Below are 20,002 nucleotides of genomic sequence, written 5' to 3' on the forward strand. Positions count from 1 at the left end.
TCTAGATTTGAGCAACATGACAAAACGACAGGTAATCAAAAGTGGACGGGAAGGCTTCCAGATTCCTTCTCACAGCAAAGGTGCAGAAGCTGGGAGAGCACACAGGCCTGGACAAAAGCTAAGCTCATTGTTGTAATGTTAAATATTTTTGTGGTCCCTAAAATATGGTTTAGCATTATTTCTGCAGCTGTCCAATGTCTTGGATTTAGCTACAGCCAGTAGAAGTTCAAATGCACAAGAGTTCCAAACACCTTTCCCATTCATAGAAACTGGGTGAAATAGATGGGATGGGGTGGAGAGGATAAGGTTCCTCATTTTTACAATACTAGACTGAGAACTTGAAGCATTAGATTTACTTATTCATAATCTTTTGGGGGGGAAACTGTGCTACCACCACATACTAGCATTTCACAAAAGGTATACCAAGAGTTCCATTTTGCATCTCTCTTATCCAATGTATATATATATATATATATATATATATATATATATATATATATACATACATACACACACACTAAACTTCTGCTAGCTGACATACTGTTTGCTAGTCTCCATACTCTAGCAGAGGCCTTGCTTGGATAAAAGGGATATGCTTCTGTTGGAATACCTATATAACAAAATATCATGGGGCAGTGCCAAAAGCTGAGTAATACATTTGGACCACAAATTCATGAGAAATGGAAATCCATTCCAGCGCTGTTCAGCTTTCAAATAGAAGTTTATTAAAGTTCCCTCCTCCAGTTGTTTGAAACCTCATCAAGGGTTTCCTGCTATTTTACCACTTCAAGATCTGGATCTGTATTTCGGTGCACAGTTTATTTGTCATTATAACGTCATTTCTATAGCTGCATTAAGTTATGTTTAGCAGGAAGGAAAACTGTATATCATAGATGTTTATATTCATGATTTCTTAAACATTATTGACAATTTCTAATAAAAATTGAAACATCTGTTTATCCAGAATTAAATCCCATTACTTTAAATATTTGTTATTATATTATGTGGCACTAAATTGCTGCAAAAATGTCTGCAGATGCATCTAAATAGCTATCCATGATGTTATATCTATTGACCGCTCCCAACATCAAATGGGGGGTGCCTTTTCCGTGGTCGCATGCAGCTTCTGGCAGTACAGCCTGGATTCCCCCCCCCCAGGCTGGACACCTGGAGGTGGCCACCTACCTCTGCCAGTTACCCAATCCCAGCTGGGAGGCATTGCCAGGAGAGAGTTGGCCAGGTAAGGGGAGGGATCAATCTAAAAGCTACCCATTATGTTATATCTATATACTTCCGTCCATGTATGTAGTCTGTTTATATAAAATATTTATAGCCTGCCCTTTATCAATGAAAGTGAGTATACGTTTCTTCTGCTGGAAAGCTAAGGCAAAGGCTGAGGGCCAACCTATGTATTAGAGACTAATTTCTTCTTCCATATTTTTTAAGCAGCTGTGAGAAACTGAGGACTGGCTGAAGGGAGGAGCTACATGACCATTCCTGCCTCTGCTGTTCTGTGCAAAGTAACCCCATCCCAATACTTTTCTCCTGGGAAGGGAATAGATATGAGGACCTTATATCTCTTCGCCTGGTGACGAGACAGTAGCTGCAGGGGGCAATTTTCAGCATGTAAAGAGCAGAAAGCAAAAGCATTTAGGAGCTCTTCCCTTCTCTCAGCCATCTGCTCCCAGTTCCAGCTTCCTGTGTCAGCTTTCTATTTTTTATTTTTTTTAAAGTGCTGCTAGGGAGAGCAATGGAACTTCTATCACATGTAGTTTGGTTCATAATGGTGAGGCAAAGGAATAAAAACCATATGGTTCTATAAGAGTTCTTTGAAACTGTTTTAATTACTGTATTACTAAGCCAACACTTTCCCAAAGAGTCTTGCTGGATTCATCCACTATCACTACAGCAATGCTACTCAACATCCAAAGAACTGTGCCAAAGCAAATTTTCCACAAGTAGCCAATATTAAGTTAGCTATTTTTCATCGAGTGAATGTAGAACTCATTGAATGAACACCACAAAAATGTTTCATATTTTGGAAGGGTTCATTCCAATTTTTAAAAGTTTGGCATATTCTTAATATTGGATCTTTTTAAACTTCAAAATCACCATACAAAAATCTGTTGCAATTTTCTTCTCTTTTGCTGCAGCTGGGGAGGTCACTTATTTCATGTGCACACACAAACAAACATGGTAATTCACTGCATAATTATCCAAACTCCTGTGCTGAGTTGTGCTGCACATAATAAGCAGATGACAGAAAATATGGGGTGCTGGATGTTGTGAAGCGCCCTAAAATATATGGGTATAAACTTTGCTATACAAATCTTAATTATCATCATTATCTATGCAGGAAGTGCAATTCTAGACCAGGTCTGAAGGTTCCTTCTCTTTAGCTTTGAAACATTCTTTCTAATGAATTACCCAATCTACTGATGACAAACAATACAATCCCACTGAGAAATCATAGCAGGCCCATATTATAGTATTTTCCACCTTTTAGCTGCGATTCTGAACTCACTTGCGATCAAGCCCCATTGAACTGGACATATTCAATATGTTAACCAATCATAAATATTCAATCTACATTAACAGTATGCGCTCAAGAATATTTGCTTGAATTGACTTATAAATTATTATATTTATCTATATCTACTAACCAGCAACTACAGTATGGTTTTTGTTCTCAAGAAAATCACTTTTGTTCATAACAATTTGCACACAATTGTCAGCATTTACCTTGTGGAAACTTCCATAAAAGAGTTTCTTAACTTCATCACCTTCAAATGTTACTGTCTGAACCTCTCCTCTTGTGTCCTTGTTAAAGAATGATAATACTTTGCTGGATGCTGGGGGAGAAGAAAACATTTTATTGACTATATGCATGGTTTATTAGTTACAGTTTTATAACAATCCATGCCCCCAGTAACATATGCAGTCTGATTTGATTAAACTTGTCACAAGCAGCAAAGAATGTATTACTAGGGCCAAATCAGGAATGTTTATTATCCACTTGTCTCGGGTTTACTAATAAAAAATAAACAGAAATAATACCAGATTCGGGGTCATTACACATAGTAAAGTACATTATTTGATGTCTTGGGGCCCAAATAAATATCAACCTATCATAAAACTTTAAATTGATAGGACACAATAAAGCTCACTGGCATAGAATGCAAGCCACTTACTGGAGCGCTTTGGGCAAGTATGCTTTGAGATAAGCCAAACACTGGGTTAAAACACCTGGTGCCAATGCTTGTTGCAGGTGGCTGAGAGATGAATGGCTTCTTGCAGTTCCCAACTTGCCAGTTTCCCTCCCTCAAAACTCAGACACCACATAGAAGTAGCATGATTTATGGCAGTTTAGCTCTGAAGGAAGATTATTTCAGTATAAAGATGAAAGCAAAACTTCCTGGTATTTACTTATTCTTTTAACATGCCACCAGAATATGATGAACTAGAGAAACATCTGGCTTAGTTGACTGCTCACAAATGCTGACCAACAAACAATATATCTACTGCTGGAACCCTGCCTGGCCTTTGATTATGCCGATTTAGGAGCATTGAATTAACATCCTTCTAGTTGGTGTACTTTGGTGAGCTGTATGATCATTGCTAGAGTTTCAAATCATAAAAATGGCAAGATCTTTCTCAAAGTTAGTGGCTGAGCCATTCCTAAGAACTTCTATTTTAAAACCTCAGATTAAAGTATTTCTTGGATGATTTCATCCAAATAGAAGATTTCACAATCAGCTGCGGTTTTGCAAATACAGGGTCCAGGCAAATATTATGCAAATTGCACATAACTGTGGAAATTAGTTTTAGTCTACCTCAAAATTTCCTTCCCTGTTGATCTCTGGTACTGAACAAATATTGGGTTACAACAATAAATATTTCAATAACGTTCTGAGCTTGACAGATTGGGGAAGAAAAGATGGGAATTTATCCATAAAGTTCCATTTAGAGATTCTATTCATACTATAAGCAGGGGAAATCATTCTTACGATCAAGAACAACTCCAACTTGTGGTTTGTAATCTCTGTCTGTTATCTGCCAAATTGCGAACGGTTCAGTGGGGGTGTCCGGAAGAAGGCGGAATAATAGTATGATAGTGTAAGCCTTTGGTAATCCATCTGGATGAATCTCCCTATTAAAGAAAGCATAGATTACTGCTCACTGAAAATACATGAAAAAGGCTAAAGAACTTGATAATGTTTAATCTGAAACACAGAAAAGACTGTAGGAAAATGTCAACACACTGACATTTGCATTACAAAGTTGTGGTTCACTCAAGATCCAGAACACACAGACCTTTGCTCAGCAGCTGATTACTCGCTCCACTCAAACCTCACAAAGAATGATGTAGTGAAGAAAATTCAAAAAGAAATTCTGAGAAAGCTACTTTGCATTTAAGACTTAAAGAAGCTCTCACCAGAAAGGGAGGAAAGGCTTATTTAAACTTCCCGATATCCTTCAGTTTGCCTATTTGACTGCTTTTCCTTGAATCTGAACTGTTTGGGGAGGGTACATATGAATCTGAACTGTTTGGGGAGGGTACATAATTTGATTCTTAATCATTCACTAGAACTGTATTAAATTCTAATTTTTTGATAACCAAATGAGATATCCAAACCATAGACTGAGCCTATAAGGCAAGTGTGAGGAACTTTTGGCTCTTCAGATGTTGCTAAATTACAACTCCCATCAGCCCCAACCCAGGTTCCACATGCCTGCTGTAAGGGGTAAGAGGCAATGGTGACAGAAACTGAAGTATAATCTTCAGGGCCATTAAGCAACAGGACCCTTAGGATTTGCCTGGAGAGGAGAAAGAGTAGCAGCAGAAATATTGTCAGGGAACTAGCTAGGAATAAGAGGCCAATAATGACTTTGGGGAGGCAATTCAAAAAGGAGAGCAATTCAGGGAGGGGGGAATTAGATGTAAATAAAGCTGTGAGTTCCTCTCACTTAGTACAATTTGCTGTGACTAAAGTAGTTCTCTAAGGTATAAAGTGAAGTTATTCATTAGACATCCCTAATGCTAGGGTTCGTACCTGGGACCTTCAAAAATATGTACTCCCCTCAAAAACTGTGGCTTTGTCTTGGCTATATACAGAGCACTGGCATGTTTCTATAGGGCTTAGGAGCTTCAACCTCTCCAAACCATGCAACTGTTTTATTCTAATAAACCTTCAGAATTCCTCTCCTGTTGGCAAATTTGCTGGTGAGTCTGGGTGAAGAATATCTAGCAGCTAGCAATATACTGTATGGAACAACTACCATCATGCATCTATAGCTAAAAATTTCCCCACCACTAACCACTAATAGCTGAGTTTGAAACCGAATAATTACAACAGATTTCGATTGCCATGTCAATAAAAGCCTGTACAGTATAGGGAATGAAGAAACAAAGCAGGCCTGGAAATACTAAATATTTTAAGCAATAAGAAAAGTGGTACATTGTTTAAGAAAGTTGTTGCAGTTCCTTTTGAGCATATTTCTTAATGTTGCAGACTAAGCAAAATATATCCCCCATCATTCCAGAAAGTTATGTGTTCCATGTAACCACACACAGCCAACTTTCCCCAGTTAAAAAACGAAAAGAAGAAAGGTAGCACAGCTTACGTTGTGGGTTGGCTAACAAAGGCATTTTTATTAAGCCTGTATGCCACATAACTGGGGTAGGATCCTGACTGCAAGGAAACGCCTGGTACTGAAGCAAAATACTTCTCCGTTAAGTTGTAAGCTTCCAGCATCCTGAAGCCTGTATCATAAAGGAGAACATGTTTTTCATCGTTATTATTATTTTCAAAGAGAAAGAGACTTGTAGAATTTAGAAAATGTGAAGACACTTTACTAGGCTGGGATACTGGTATATAAATTCTTACCAGGAGAAGTGTACCCATCCAAGTACATGAGAGGGCAAGCTGAAACAGAAAAAGAAACATGTCAAATGAAATAATGAATGAGCCAGCAGCATTGTTGTTGGAAGGTGCACGGGGTTACTGCAGACTCTCCTCCTTTGGAAGTTTTCAGAGTGAGACTAGACAAGCTTATATATCGCAGATGCTTTGCCTGGGATTCTAAGGGTTTCAGCATGCACCTAATAAGCTGTTGTATGTACATGGGGCTCTCTGTTGATATTCCCTTTCCAGTGCAGCCCATCTCACTACATCAGAGGACAATCTGGACACCCCTCTTTGTTAAGAGCAGATTTCTGCGGAGGAGGCATGAGGGAATGTGTTAGAAAGGGTGGTACTGAAAAGAATGCAAACAGGGGGTTGTATCTAATTGTGTCCCTCCACTCATGGAAGGCTCTTTATCACTAAAATCCAATAGGTAAATTTATTCTAAACAAGATTAGAGAGAAGTGCCATTTGACTTACTTGAGGTAGCTGTCTCACAAACAAAGGTGATGAGGTTATCCTCAATCTTTTCAAAAGCATCAAAGTCATCAACTATAAAGACATGGCGTTCACTGGGTTTGCTGGCGATCTTGGCCAGTTCATGGTAATCAACATCAGCCACACCAACAACAAAGACACTGAAACCTGAAAATGTAGTATCAATTGAGTTAGTAAGCAATCTGTTATGTGGGAATGACATACAACTCAAGGGAGACATGTAAAGTGTGTACGTTTATTGTTTCCTTTTAAAAAAAGAAAAAGAAAACATCATATCCTGGAGAGGTGACTAAATCTGTGGTGCATGGGCATGAGAAAGGCAGGTAGATATTTCTATAAATAAATAAATGTTCAAATAAAAAGCTTACATGTACAACAGAGTTTACCCAGGGTGAAATCCAACACTGCTTGAACAGATTTCCACTTGCACTACATGGCTTCCCCTTCCTCCCAAATCTTCTTCAAAGGATCCCCTGATGTGCAAGTGGAAATCTGCCCTCCTTGCACATGAACAGCACTGGATTCAGTCCACTGCAAAGTGATACAGTCATACCTCATGATACGTCCACTGTGGGTTGCGTCTTTTCAGGTTATGGACACGCTGAACCCAGAAGTCCCGGAACAGGTTACTTCCGGGTTCAGTGCGTCCGTAACCTGCGCGCATGTGCTGAAGCGCTAAATCGTGCTTTGCGCATGCGCAGATGTGGCGCTTCAGGATGCGGCCTTTTCATGTTGTGAACGGGCCTCAGGAATGGATCCTGTTTGCAACAAGAAGTACCACTGTACTGGATAAAGTGGTTTACAGATATCAGACTCTTAAATGTTCACTGACTATTTGAACTGTGTATACCGGTATTATGGCCTTCCTAACAATACAGAATCTGACATTTGACGAAGTTAGCGGAATTATGGTTGTACGAAGTTACGGCACGTGAAAGCAACTTACCAGAATGTTGTATGACAGCTGCAGCTTTCCTCACTTCATCCTGTGACCGACCATCAGTTACGACAACAAGTACCTTGGGAACTCCTTTCCTCATACCACTTTCCCATGTCAAGACCTTATCTTTGATAAATGTAAGTGCTTTGCCTGCAGATGGTGAAACAAAATTCATTGTGGTGATCGAACAAAAATGATAATCGTAGTAGCACACACATTTACATTGGAATGAAATTAAAAGGTTGTATCCAACTAAGTTATACTCAAAGCAGACCGACAGAAATTAATGTGCCTAAGTTAGTTATGTCCATTATTTTCAGTGGCTGAACTTTGGACTCAGCTATACACCTGCAAATAAAATGTTTTATGTGTGTTGTAAAGTGTATTGTACAAATGTGGCACTAGATGGCGATGGTGAGCTATGGCAAATTCAATATATTTTTCAAAACTTTTTTTAAAGCATTTTCACTTTTTTTTCTATGTGTCTAGATTCCACCTCTGAGTAGGACTGACATTGGATACAACATATTCTCTGTGAAGCATAGAGACCATGTTTGTATTTTAAAAAAACTGAACTCAAATCCTCCCACAAGTACCTGTTTTTGTGTTCCCTCCTCTATACCGAATATTCTGAAGTGCTCCTAGTGCCCGTGCCTTATCATCATATGTGTTCAAATGGAACTCAGACTTTGGATCATCACTGTATTGCACCAAAGAAACCTGAAACATAAAATTAAATCTGGCATTATTGGGATGAATGCTCCAACAACACAATTTTGTTTGATACCACGGGGAGGGGGAGGGGTACAGGAAATGTTAATGAAGGATTTGGCACATATAAGAATGAGCTAGTCCAGGGGTCAGCAAACTTTTTCAGCAGGGGGCCGGTCCACTGTCCCTCAGACCTTGTGGGGGGGCCGGACTATATTTTGGGAGGGGGGAAATGAACGAATTCCTATGCCCCACAAATAACCCAGAGATGCATTTTAAATAAAAGGACACATTCTACTCATGTAAAAACACCAGGCAGGCCCCACAAATAACCCAGAGATGCATTTTAAATAAAAGGACACATTCTACTCATGCAAAAACATGCTGATTCCTGGACCATCCACGGGCCAGATTTAGAAGGTGATTGAGCCGCATCCGGCCCCCGGGCCTTAGTTTGGGGACCCCTGAGCTAGTCCATGATTTGGAAGATGTGGGTGTGGTAGCCAGTTAAACAGTCTGCATCACATACAGGCTTACCTGATTATCGGCAGTTACTACATGCATGTGGTGAAAGGGTTTTTCAAATAGCCAAGCTGTCATTTGCAAGGTATGGTTTCTACAATCTAACAAGCATTTCACCATACTACAAAGTAAAGGATGCACGCACGCACATACACACACACATTGCTGAAAATCAAGCCACCCAAACTTTGAATGTCTTGCAAGTGGGGAAAACTGTAAGAGGCAACCCACCAAGGACAGGGTGGCCATTTGTCAAAGGCAGAAGGGTGTAAAGGGCAAAGTGTAGCAAAATATTGTGCACCTGTGCTACTCTTTTAAAGAATATTCAATCCTATGAGGGTCAGAATCAGTTTTGCCTCAAGCTAGCCAGTTTTGCCATTTGTTGAGGGTGGGGAAACTGAAGGTCTAGTGAATTGACTAATGCAAGGATAACAAATGTGGTACCCTGCAGATACTGAGGACTGCCACTCCCATCATCTCAGACTACTGGCAATGGTGACTGGGGCTTAGGGCCATTTGGGAAGCATAAGTGTCTCCCTATTACTGTATCTTCTTCCCCGGAATCAGCAAAATGCCCATCCATGAGCTGGAGAACACCTACGATCCACTCTTTCATGGTCATGGAAAGGGGATGATGCAAGCATGAAGACAGAATCTGGAAGCATGGGCTATAGACTGAATCACTTTTCTAGCTTTGGCTGAAATTGAAATCTAGCAGCTTCTTTTAAGAATCTTTAGAGTCTTGGTTTCTCTTGTTTATTACTAGACAGGAAGAATAGACAAACCTGAATTCCAGCAGGGTTGATTAGGTCAAAGGCTCCAACTGTATTAAAAACGAATTTCAGCACTTTGTGGAAATTGTCATCTCCAATACTCCAGGAAGCATCAGTCAAGAAGACTATATCTGCTTTGGCACCCTTGCATACTGAAAAAATTCATTGGATTCAGTTAAGTCATTTGACACATCCAGAATAATTAAGGACACTAAGATGATAATTTGAAGAATAGCATGTATCAAGCTTGTCAATGTAACATATAGAATACATCTAAAAAACCATTTTCCCCATTGGAATTCATGAAAACTACATTCAAAGGCTCAAATGCACCAAACATGTTTATAGAACTCAGACTAAGAACACAAACATGAACGCTCTGGAAACGTAAAAGACAAGGGACTACATGGGAAGAGTCAAATACAGTTTTAAGCAGAACTTACTTCTCTGAATTCACAAGCTATTATGAACGCCCTAAATTATAGTAACATCAGAGCCTTTAGTCAACAGTACTCTCAAAGCCCTGCTTTCATAGACATGGCAGAAATAAGATAAATGCTTTTGCAAGCACCTACCATCTCGAGCAGGTGGGATTGTTGGAGGAGGAGGGGGAGTTGGTGGCTGAGTTGGTGGCTGTGTTGGCTTGATTACTAAAACAAAAATATTGAATTAAAATATTTTACATATTCAATATTCTTAACTTTGTGAGTTGCAATTAGTAATATCCACTGCAGAGAAATACAATTGATAGAAGTTCATTTGGTTGCAACTTAACTGACATGTCCATCTTTAAGAAAATACAGTCACACCTCGGGTTGCGAATGCTGTGGGTTACGCGTTTTCAGGTTGTACTCCGCGACAACCCCAGAAGTACCAGAACCCAGAACGGGTTACTTCCGGGTTTCGGCACTCGGACATGTGCAGAAACACAAAATGACACCATGTGAATGCGCAGAAGCGCCAAATCGCATCCCGCACATGCACAGACGCGGTGCTGCGGGTTGCGAACGCTGTGGGCTGCAAACGCACCTCCCGCACGGATCATGTTCACAACCTGAGGTATGACTGTAAACTTCTATTGTTCTTCGTATGCACACAGAGAGATGAGAGAGGTGGTGTTTTAAAATCATTTGTAATTCACCTTTTGTACCTAAGGAACTCTAATCATCCCACCTGGGACTGCAAAATCCTGGCAGGAGGTCAAGAAGTGCCAAGCACCTGGCTGGCAACAATATATGGTTGGTGAAAGATTTTGAGACATTGAGACATGCAGCAAGAAAAGGTTAGAATCCAAAAGTTTTAGGATCCCACCCCCATGGAAAATATATATGTTGCCCAATTCATGCATGAAATATCACAAATAGGAAACAAAGGAAAACTAGATGCTGCCTGATAGCTCAGTCAATAGAACATGAGACTCTTAATTTCAGGGTCTTGTGTTCAAGCCCCAAGTTGGGTAAAAGATTTCTATAGGGGGACTAAATGATCCTCAAGGTCCCTCCCAACTCTACAATTCTAGGATTCCATGATTCCTTAAAAATACTACAATGTTTTTACAAGCTCAAGAATGATAATATCTCCAAGCACAATTACTTTGACCACATTCATCCAATGTACTTTAAATCTACATTACCACCACTACTATTCTTATTTGTTATCTGCCACCTACATGTTCGTTCTCTTGTAGACACTGGAGGCCCCTCAAGGTTTGGAGTCTGAACAAACACAGTAGCATCATACTCTGTGTCTGGTGAAAGGCCAGTGAAACAGTGACTGGTTTCTGTTCCACGCACTGTAATTTCTTGCCCTCTGGATCCTGCAAATAAGTAAAATACAGTAATGACATTAAAATGCTTAGAACATAGGAGCTTAGGAATGCTTGCTGAATGGCTGAAAGCGGAAAACTAAGGTACATATAGCAAAGAAGGGAATGGTTGCTTCAATGGAGTGTTATGCTTAGCTTCCAGAACTTTTGGAAGAAGGTTTGGAGCATCTGGATTGCAGGTGGGTACTTAACAGTGCCAGGATGTGAAAAGGGAAAGGTGTGGAACAACTGATCTCCATAACAGCAGAGGAGAAGGATGGTTAGCAGGCAACGTGCTTCAAGATTTAAGTTCAGTCCTGCCTTTGATCTGCCCTAGTGTTTCTTAATACCCACATGTACCACATTTGTGAAAAATAAAAGGAATGAGGTTTGTTTGTTGTTGTTTTTTTAAAAAAACTTTTCTCGTTTTGTAGTAGACACACTGTGGGAATAGCTGTGCTATAAAATTATATATTCATATCCTGCAACAAACAGGAGGGACACATGTAATAATGGGAGATATATTACCCATACTACTCAGCTACAAAACTCTTGAGGAGCAAAAATTATTTAAATGAAGGACAACTATGAAGAACAACTATGGAACAGCCTGAGGCAGAATATGTTGAAAGGAGGTGAACAACTTCCTATAAGCAATCAAACACTGGTACTATTTTATGGAGAGCTACAGGTATTTTCCCCAAGTGTTCCTGCTGCCTCCAGCCTTTCAATGATCAAGATCTCTAATGAGATTATCTGCCATATCCCTGGTTGGGAACACAACCCATTTGTTAAAGTTATCCCTCTTCAGAGGAAACTAGGAATGCAGGAAATGACAGTAGGGGTCTGTGAGAGGCACACTGACGGGAGATTCCTTGCTCTTCAAGGTTTAGGTGGAAATGTGTTACAGTCTTCACAATAGTTGCATGCAAAACCCAATATATATATATTTACCATCAGCTGGATTTAGCTTCAGTCTATAAGAAGTAGCTGCCCGATGAGCTGTCCATTTGATGCAGAAAGTGTCCCATCCCACATTATAACTTGTTAGGTCAGTGACATTTAAGTATACTGCAAAGCGTGAAAGAAAAATTTCCATGAACTACAAGATGAAAGCTAAAAGCAAATTCTGAAACCATGACAAACGTCTTTATTCTAAAAATACCACTTATTCTACCACAAGTAATAGGCTATTGAACTCATGCATATTTGTTTCACACTGTAACTAATTACTGTATGTGTACTGAGGGGAGGCAAGAATCACATTTTCTCAGCAACAGCAGGTTGCAGTTTTAGTACTTGGGGTATGTGATTTTATGATAATGAGAAATGTACTTGCATCCCTAACATAAAGCACAAGATAGCAGAATGGTGTTAGGTTCCCACACAGTAACCAAGAACTGCACATTTCCTGAACAATGCCATGTTTCTCTGAAAGCCCAGCATAATCCTCCAACACTACCTGTCCCATGGGGTAGGCATGCTCTAACCAGTGGAACCTCCCATCTGAGGTTATTTTTCTCACATCTACTAGCCCAGAAAAGGGTCCTCTGTATTAATATACAGTGAAACCAAAAGCATGAAAAGTAGTCTTACATGTAGTGCCTTGATCGACCAGAGGTGCACTGAGTCCAGAATCATACTGAGCATAAACATCTACATCATAGGAAGTACTAGGAGAAAGGTTGTGCAATGTATATGAAGTCACATCTCCAACAAACACCTCCATGGGCTCATTGGTACCTTAAAAGAAAAAATGGATTTTCATTTGCCTTAATGACAGCAGATCTCCATCTCCATCTCCAATGACAGCTCAGAGAGAAGACTCATTTTCACATTCATATCAGTCACATTCTCATAGTGTATAAGTCTTGAAATGAACCAATATTAAATAATGTCAAGTATACTTGAATATCTTAAGCTCAGCCTTACCAACAGGTTTGTAGACAATTTTGTACCCAAGAACAGGAGATGGTGAAGGATCCCAGGCAACTCTGAACCGTGTGTACCATTCATCTGAAATGCGTATGTTCTGAGGTGACAGCAACCCAACTGAAGAAGACAAAAATTGAGTATAATGTTAGAATGCAGAATGGTGGCATAAAATGTTATTTCTATGCCTGTATGACATCTAGCAGACTGGGTTCCTGGCAGATCAATGGATTGGACAGTGATAGTGATTAGATAACCCAAGGTGTTCACAAAGATCCAGGTTATGGCTGTAATTCTGCCATGTCTCTGTGTTGGGACATTCAATCTTTCCCTATGCAGACACACAGCATTTCATGTTGAATGTGCAAATATTTGAGGTACACTGAGATAGGATCTCAAATTAAGGTCCATTTGGCAAATATCAAGCATGGCAACAACTACTCTGCCACTACTTCTGGGGGGGGGCGGGACAGTTAAGGACCATTTGCACCTCAGTTGTTTGCATATTATTTAACAGCACATCAGATGTACCTGTTTTTCCATTTCCTGTCAACTGTCCACCATCTCCATCTTCATAAACTGCCACAACGGTAATTTTGTAGGGTGTATCTGACTGCAAAGGCTGTAGCAATACATTATTTCTTCTGCCAGGCACTGTAGTCTGGAACATAATGGGAATCAAGTAAATGTTGTAGAACTGTAAATTGCTCAAAGCTGTAGTAGTACAACTTGGAGTTCTACTCCTCACTGAAGAAGCAGCTATACTTTTATTCATAGGTTCCATAAAGTCCATTAACAAGCTTCCACTCACACAAAACACTCCTGCTGAGGGAAGGGGTATGTGGCAGTCTTTTGTCCTCCTTGTACAGTGCATATGGGGAGCTTCTGGAACAATTTGGAAGGTGGCACAGGAGAAAATGGAGAGCATCATTTCTGTCTTCCCCAGCCTTCACTAGCAGAAGAATCTGAACCTACCATGAATGAAGGGCAGTTCTGGATCCAAACCAATGCATGGGCAGGGGGGTTAGAAAATTTGTTCACTGTAATATTTATATAGGGGTGTGTGTGTGTGATTAGAAAAGAAAAGAAATAGAAATGAAAATAAAGTAAAAAGAACACAATAGGAAAAGGATGAGGAGCACATGGATTTATAATAAAGAAACTTTTTTTAAATAATAATTTCAGCCCCATCAAAATTAGGCTGCCTGGGGTAATAGATGGGACATTAATTTATGATATTTATATTTTAAAATGTCATTGTAATGTGTATAAAGTGATGTTTGTTACCAATGGGAATTTTTTTTTAGAGCAGCATCTGGCAACACTCAAGCATATTGCCAAACATGTCTGGCACACGTCCAGGAAACCAAAGCCTTTCTTTCAAGGATAGCCCAACATTCATTTATATGAACAAACTGCATGTGGGGGAAGGTACTACTGTTGTACATGCACATTTAGAGAAAGAATGGCAAAACATCAACTAGTAGAGAGTGGCGGCAGACCAGAAAACCCTTTGGATGGTGCAGTGAGCCTCCAATGTATGTTACAACCACAGTTTCTCTTGGAATGTGAAAATAACAGAACTGTGTTGAAAAAATCAGGATACAGCCTGCAACCGGGGGCTGATGCAGGAAGAGAATGCAGAAGTACAGTAGAACGAACTAGTTCTGTCCTGTACACATGTCACTAAGCCCTGCTTATTTCCATACTCAGATCACTTTCCTAGATCTGCACCTTTGTTAGAAAAACAGCAGATGTGGGAGGAAAATTCATGTTTTAAGGACTGGGGAGTTGTGACAGTAAACTACCATATTCACCAGTTTGGAATGCAAAGTGGAAGGTGGGATGGAATTCGCAAACTCTGTTCCTTCATCCCTTCCAACCAGATAATTACACTACCATGGCTGTACTGTACTGTCTGGACTGGCAGCAGGGAAGGGTAGCAGACAAGCAGCTGATGAGACTATCTGTGGATCAAGTCTAGTAACTGCATTTTGTAAATTGTTTCCTTCAAAATATATTTAAGACAATGGTTTGAAGAATAAGTGACAACACTTGTCCTTAGCTGTTTGTCTGAATGGAAACAGAATGACAGAGAATGTGAGGACCAGATCTCTGCTTCTGGTGAGAAACTGGTGGTCCGGAATAACTCTATCCAATTCAGTATAACTGAATTACGCAAGCATTTGATCTAAAATGTGTAAGACAGAGACAGCCCTGGAAGAAAGTAGGGCTGTATACATACTCCCATTAGTTCTGCATTCTCTGTACTCCCCGCAATAGTTTGGGAAGCATTGTATACATGATAGCCAAACTCCATATATATCCTGTTGTTTTTCATGAAATACTGAGTTTTGACACACTCTGCTCCAAATCAGCTTTGATCAGAACTGAGAACAAGACCCAACCTAGCTACATTTTAAGACTACACAGCCCAGATGAGAAAAGATGAGAATTGCGGAGGGTGAGGGGTGGGAACACCATAAGTAATATTTAAATGTGATGGTTAAAATGTCCTCTGGATAGTTTATATTTATTTCTTCACGTTTCTGGGAAGATTTGTCATTAATTTCTCTTCCCCCCCCCCAAGCGAGTGAAATTCCCATAGTGAAATGGAGAGCACCATTTCTTTATTGCATGAGCACCATTTTCAGTACAATGTGCTTTCCGTATAAGGCCAAGTTGCAGCAAAATATATTATCATTCAGAAGTAAGTAACCAGCATGAATTAGGTGGTGTTTTTATGGGCTGAACTAAGTTTCCACAGAAGTCAGAAGAAGTCATGCCATCAACCTCCCTATGGGGAAAATAATTTGGCTGCGCTGTACATCTCTAAGAGAAATCTGCAGGCATTTACCGAAGTTGTGCTGCCAAATAAGGAGAAGGAAGTTCACTTGCAAATTATAAAAATCTTGGCAGAACTCCAAACAAACAAACGAAAAGATCAAAGCTGCAGACTGCCAATACCGCTCATAATAGTCAGATACGTGATGGTCATTAGACACAGATGACAATTAAGGTTGCTGTTTATTGCTCTCCCCAACTGCATAGAGCAGGCTCACAGAAATATATATAGCTCCACAAAAGAGGAATGTGTATTGTAAGCCCAGTTAGAAGTTGTCAAAGGGAACCAAGGTTATACTTAAGATACAATCCAACACAGAGTTCAGCAAACTTAAGTCCATTAGTATCAATGATCTTAAATATGTCAAAAGACCTTGTGTATGCTTAAATCTGCATTGGATTGTACAAAAAAGCTCTGGACAGACAAATGTTGCTCAGAATAAAGTTTATCACTTGCAGCTAAGGAAGTACTAATTCCATTTCAGTAGTCTGGTATCTATGCAAAAATGTCGAAAGAAGAGAGAGGAGCTTTGCTACACCATAAGAAACCTGTGGATTAATTTTTCAAACTAATGAGGAAATGTTTAGAGAGGGGAAAGAGTGTACTCTGTCCAAAGGAGGACACATTTTGGGAGAGGGGAACATTCTTGAAAGGGTGTACCTTTACTGTGGGTGGGCAAGGACTACTGAGCTCAGGCCTGGTGCTCAAAACAGACTCAAAGGTTTGGCATTCTTGAATTCTTTTGCACATTGCTCTAGTGGATGGATCTTATGGCTTCAGTAAAAAGCAACAACAAAGCAGTCGTCGTCCCCCCCCCTCTAGTTTTTTTAGTTGCTTTTGTAGCACCGCTAAAGCCTGTCAAATATCAGAGATATCCCCAGGAAAAATGAAATAATGAATGTATACACTGAAGGGTAAAGGAAACACTATCTCCAAAGATAGCTATTGTCTGTACACAGACTATACACACTATGGTTTGGTTAATTGCACATGCTCATATTTTTGCAAACAGCAGACAAGTAATGTATTTTTCAATCCATCAATACCTATGAGACAGGAAATTGCAAGCTTATCAAAGTAGAACAAAACGGTTCAATAGGAATGTGAACATGCAGAATCCCTGATAAACTGACTTCCTCCAGAAGCTAAAGCCAAAAATACTTAGGTAAAGGTAAAGGGACCCCTGACCATTAGGTTCAGTCGTGACCGACTCTGGGGTTGCGCGCTCATCTCGCATTATTGGCCAAGGGAGCCGGCGTATGGTCATGCTTCCAGGTCATGTGTCCAGCATGACAAAGCCACTTCTGGTGAACCAGAGCAGCACACAGAAACACCGTTTACCTTCCCGCTGTAGCGGTTCCTATTTATCTACTTGCATTTTGCCATGCTTTCGAACTGCTAGGTTGGAAGGAGCTGGGACCGAGCAACGGGAGCTCACCCTGTCACAGGGATTTGAACCGCTGACCTTCTGATCAGTAAGCCCTAGGCTCTGTGGTTTAACCCACAGCACCACCTGGGTCCCTATTTAAACTTAAAATACTTAAACAGAAGTAAATAAGCTGTGATATATTTCTAGCATGCCTTAATGAGAACACTTACATATTCATCTATGGGATCTCCAACTGTGGGAGAATATATGATTCTGTATTGCTGCACAGGTCCATCAGCATGCTCCCATTGAACGGAAAGGCTGTTTGTAGTAGGATTAAAGACTCTTATGTTCCTGGGCGCACTGCGAGGCACTAAAAGAAAAAGTAGAGATAAATAAGAGCACAAAATGAAGTGGAATTTGGAAAACTGAAGTCTAAAAAGTAACCCTCCTCCACTGTATAAAGCTCTGCAATAGCTTATCTGCAAGTAAGACCTAATGCAGAAAAGTGACAACTGAACAATACTGGCACAGTTTGGAGAGAATAATAATTTATAGCATACAACTATATCTTAGCAATAAAACATGTGTTTTCTGCTTACATGTCCTTCCCTGTCCAGGACTTGAATCTCCTTCTCCATCAGCATACAAAGCAACAACATTGACAGAATAGGGTGTATCAGGAATCAGACGCTCTAGTAAAATATTGCGGGTGTTGCTTGGTACCACAACCTAAAAAGAAAGCAATACTGAAGTTTAAACTGGTGTTTTCTTTTAAATTTAAAAAATCTGAGCTTGATAGTATGAGAAGAAAGCTTCTTGAGCTCTTGACAAACAATCTTGCTCTTTCCTTACACTTGAATGTTGTTGGGTTTTTGTTTGTTTGTTTGTTTGTTTGCTACTGGAAGGGATTTTTTAAAAAATGAAATCCTTCCCTTAATTTCTCAGACTAAATTAACCAGGGCCAGATTTGAAGTAGCACCCTGGCAAAGTGCGCTCTGGCTGTCCTCTTCTCAAACCAGTGCCCACCCACCAGTGGACTTATTTGCTGCCTGTTGACAGCAGCAACAAGCAGAGCTGTGATCTGCTTGCCACTTAATTTTCCACAGTACAACCATAGCTGCCAAGTTTTCCCTTTTCTCGCGAGGAAGCCTATTCAGCATAAGGGAAAATCCCTTAAAAAAGGGATAACTTGGCAGCTATGAGTACCACAGGCCACCATTATGTTGGGGACTTTGTGGCAGGTGCCAACCTACACAGTAAGCTGTTTTTACACGCTATGGTTCTTGTATGGAACCACCATCATGCAGAAGCATTTCTCGACATCCTATGAGGCAGCTATAATGTATGAAGTTGCCCATTCATAAATCATAGAATCATAGAGTTGTAGAGTTGGAAGGGACAATGAGAATCATCTACTCCAACCCCCTACAATGTAAGAATATTTTCCCCAACATGGGGCTTTAACCACAACCCTGATATTAAGAGTCTCATGCTCTACGGACTGAGTTATCCCAGCTGTCATCCATCCCTAACCTGATGACCTCCAGATGTTTTGGATTCCAACTCTCTTCAGCTCCAGAAACAACTGGAAGGCACCAGGTTGGCGAAAGGCAGTACAACAGGGTATCTGCTGAATACTGAGAATCTGTAGCATTTTAAGAGGGAAAATGTATTATTTAATCATAAATTCATATAAGAGAAAGTTACTCCCGATCATGCAGCTAGTTCAGTGCATGTTATAGTTTGGGGTGCAGCCAAGCAGTCATCTGAGAGAGTTATTAGGTGGTGAAATTGGTTTGCTTCCCAAAATAAGCTGACTAACTTTCCTCCCAGATTTCAATAAAGGTTGAAAATGAAACTGACCTTGCATTTAACATTTACCTTATCTGATTTTGGTCTACCGATGTTTACAGTTAAATTAAAATATGTGCAGCAAATATAGAACGACATTCAGAGAAGTAGGATGGAATAGGACACTTTATATAGATATATGTGTTTTCACCAGAAATAAATCATTGTAGTATGCCTTTATACCCAATAATTCATATATGGAAAGGCCCAGGAGGTTAAATTACTTACAGATTCTGATGGCCGTGTGCCAACCAATGGAGCATAGACAACTCTGTATTGCTGCACTGGTCCTGGTGCAGGTTCCCATTGGACATTAAGACTGTTGGCTGTTGGGTTGTAAACTTGGATGCCTCTTGCTGTTCCTCTAATTACTGAATCAAAAATAATATAATATAGTTTTGAACTAAATAACTCCTTAGTTGCAGAGCCAGGTAGCAGGAGAGAGCAGCTATAAAATGAATGGACTATTCTAAGAATGCTGTTGCCAAGGGTTGGGGAATCAGTGGACTTCAGATGTTGTTGGGATTCTAACTACTATCGGCTCAAACTAGCATGATTAATATTCAGGGATGATGGGATCTTGAGTCCAGCAACATCTGGAGGGCTAGAAGTTCTCCAACCCTGTATTTTCTCTTTAACACCACAGTTAATTGGAAATAAATTCCATTTAAAAAATTGCATTTATTTCCAAGTAAACATGGATAGGGTTGGGATGTAAAATAGTGTAATCCTATAGACATTTAACCTAGGAGTACATCCCACTAAACTACATAGACACAAATAAGATTGCATTGAAAGCTCATAACATGGTGGCAGAGACCTTATCACTCAGAGGGATCTATATTCAT

General features: G+C 40.0%; 1 protein-coding gene across 14 annotated transcripts in view; it reads right to left on the reverse strand.

Annotated features, from left to right (window-relative positions):
* The window catches only part of COL12A1 (collagen type XII alpha 1 chain), a 119,139-nt gene that overhangs the window by 25,807 nt on the left and 73,330 nt on the right, over positions 1 to 20,002 (reverse strand). For all 14 annotated transcript variants that reach the window (XM_035109590.2, XM_035109599.2, XM_035109592.2 and 11 more), the window contains 17 exons: positions 19,383 to 19,525; positions 17,903 to 18,032; positions 17,531 to 17,673; positions 13,618 to 13,747; positions 13,087 to 13,206; positions 12,751 to 12,897; positions 12,109 to 12,225; positions 11,020 to 11,166; positions 9,926 to 10,000; positions 9,363 to 9,502; positions 7,941 to 8,064; positions 7,351 to 7,494; positions 6,387 to 6,551; positions 5,889 to 5,927; positions 5,626 to 5,764; positions 4,008 to 4,150; positions 2,743 to 2,852 (listed from right to left, as the gene is read on the reverse strand). In XM_035109590.2, coding sequence (XP_034965481.2) covers positions 2,743 to 2,852; positions 4,008 to 4,150; positions 5,626 to 5,764; positions 5,889 to 5,927; positions 6,387 to 6,551; positions 7,351 to 7,494; positions 7,941 to 8,064; positions 9,363 to 9,502; positions 9,926 to 10,000; positions 11,020 to 11,166; positions 12,109 to 12,225; positions 12,751 to 12,897; positions 13,087 to 13,206; positions 13,618 to 13,747; positions 17,531 to 17,673; positions 17,903 to 18,032; positions 19,383 to 19,525 — 2,156 coding nt within the window. The remainder of the gene's footprint in view (positions 1 to 2,742; positions 2,853 to 4,007; positions 4,151 to 5,625; positions 5,765 to 5,888; positions 5,928 to 6,386; positions 6,552 to 7,350; positions 7,495 to 7,940; positions 8,065 to 9,362; positions 9,503 to 9,925; positions 10,001 to 11,019; positions 11,167 to 12,108; positions 12,226 to 12,750; positions 12,898 to 13,086; positions 13,207 to 13,617; positions 13,748 to 17,530; positions 17,674 to 17,902; positions 18,033 to 19,382; positions 19,526 to 20,002) is intronic.

Source organism: Zootoca vivipara, chromosome 3, assembly GCF_963506605.1.
Source record: "Zootoca vivipara chromosome 3, rZooViv1.1, whole genome shotgun sequence".
Lineage (NCBI taxonomy): Eukaryota > Metazoa > Chordata > Lepidosauria > Squamata > Lacertidae > Zootoca > Zootoca vivipara.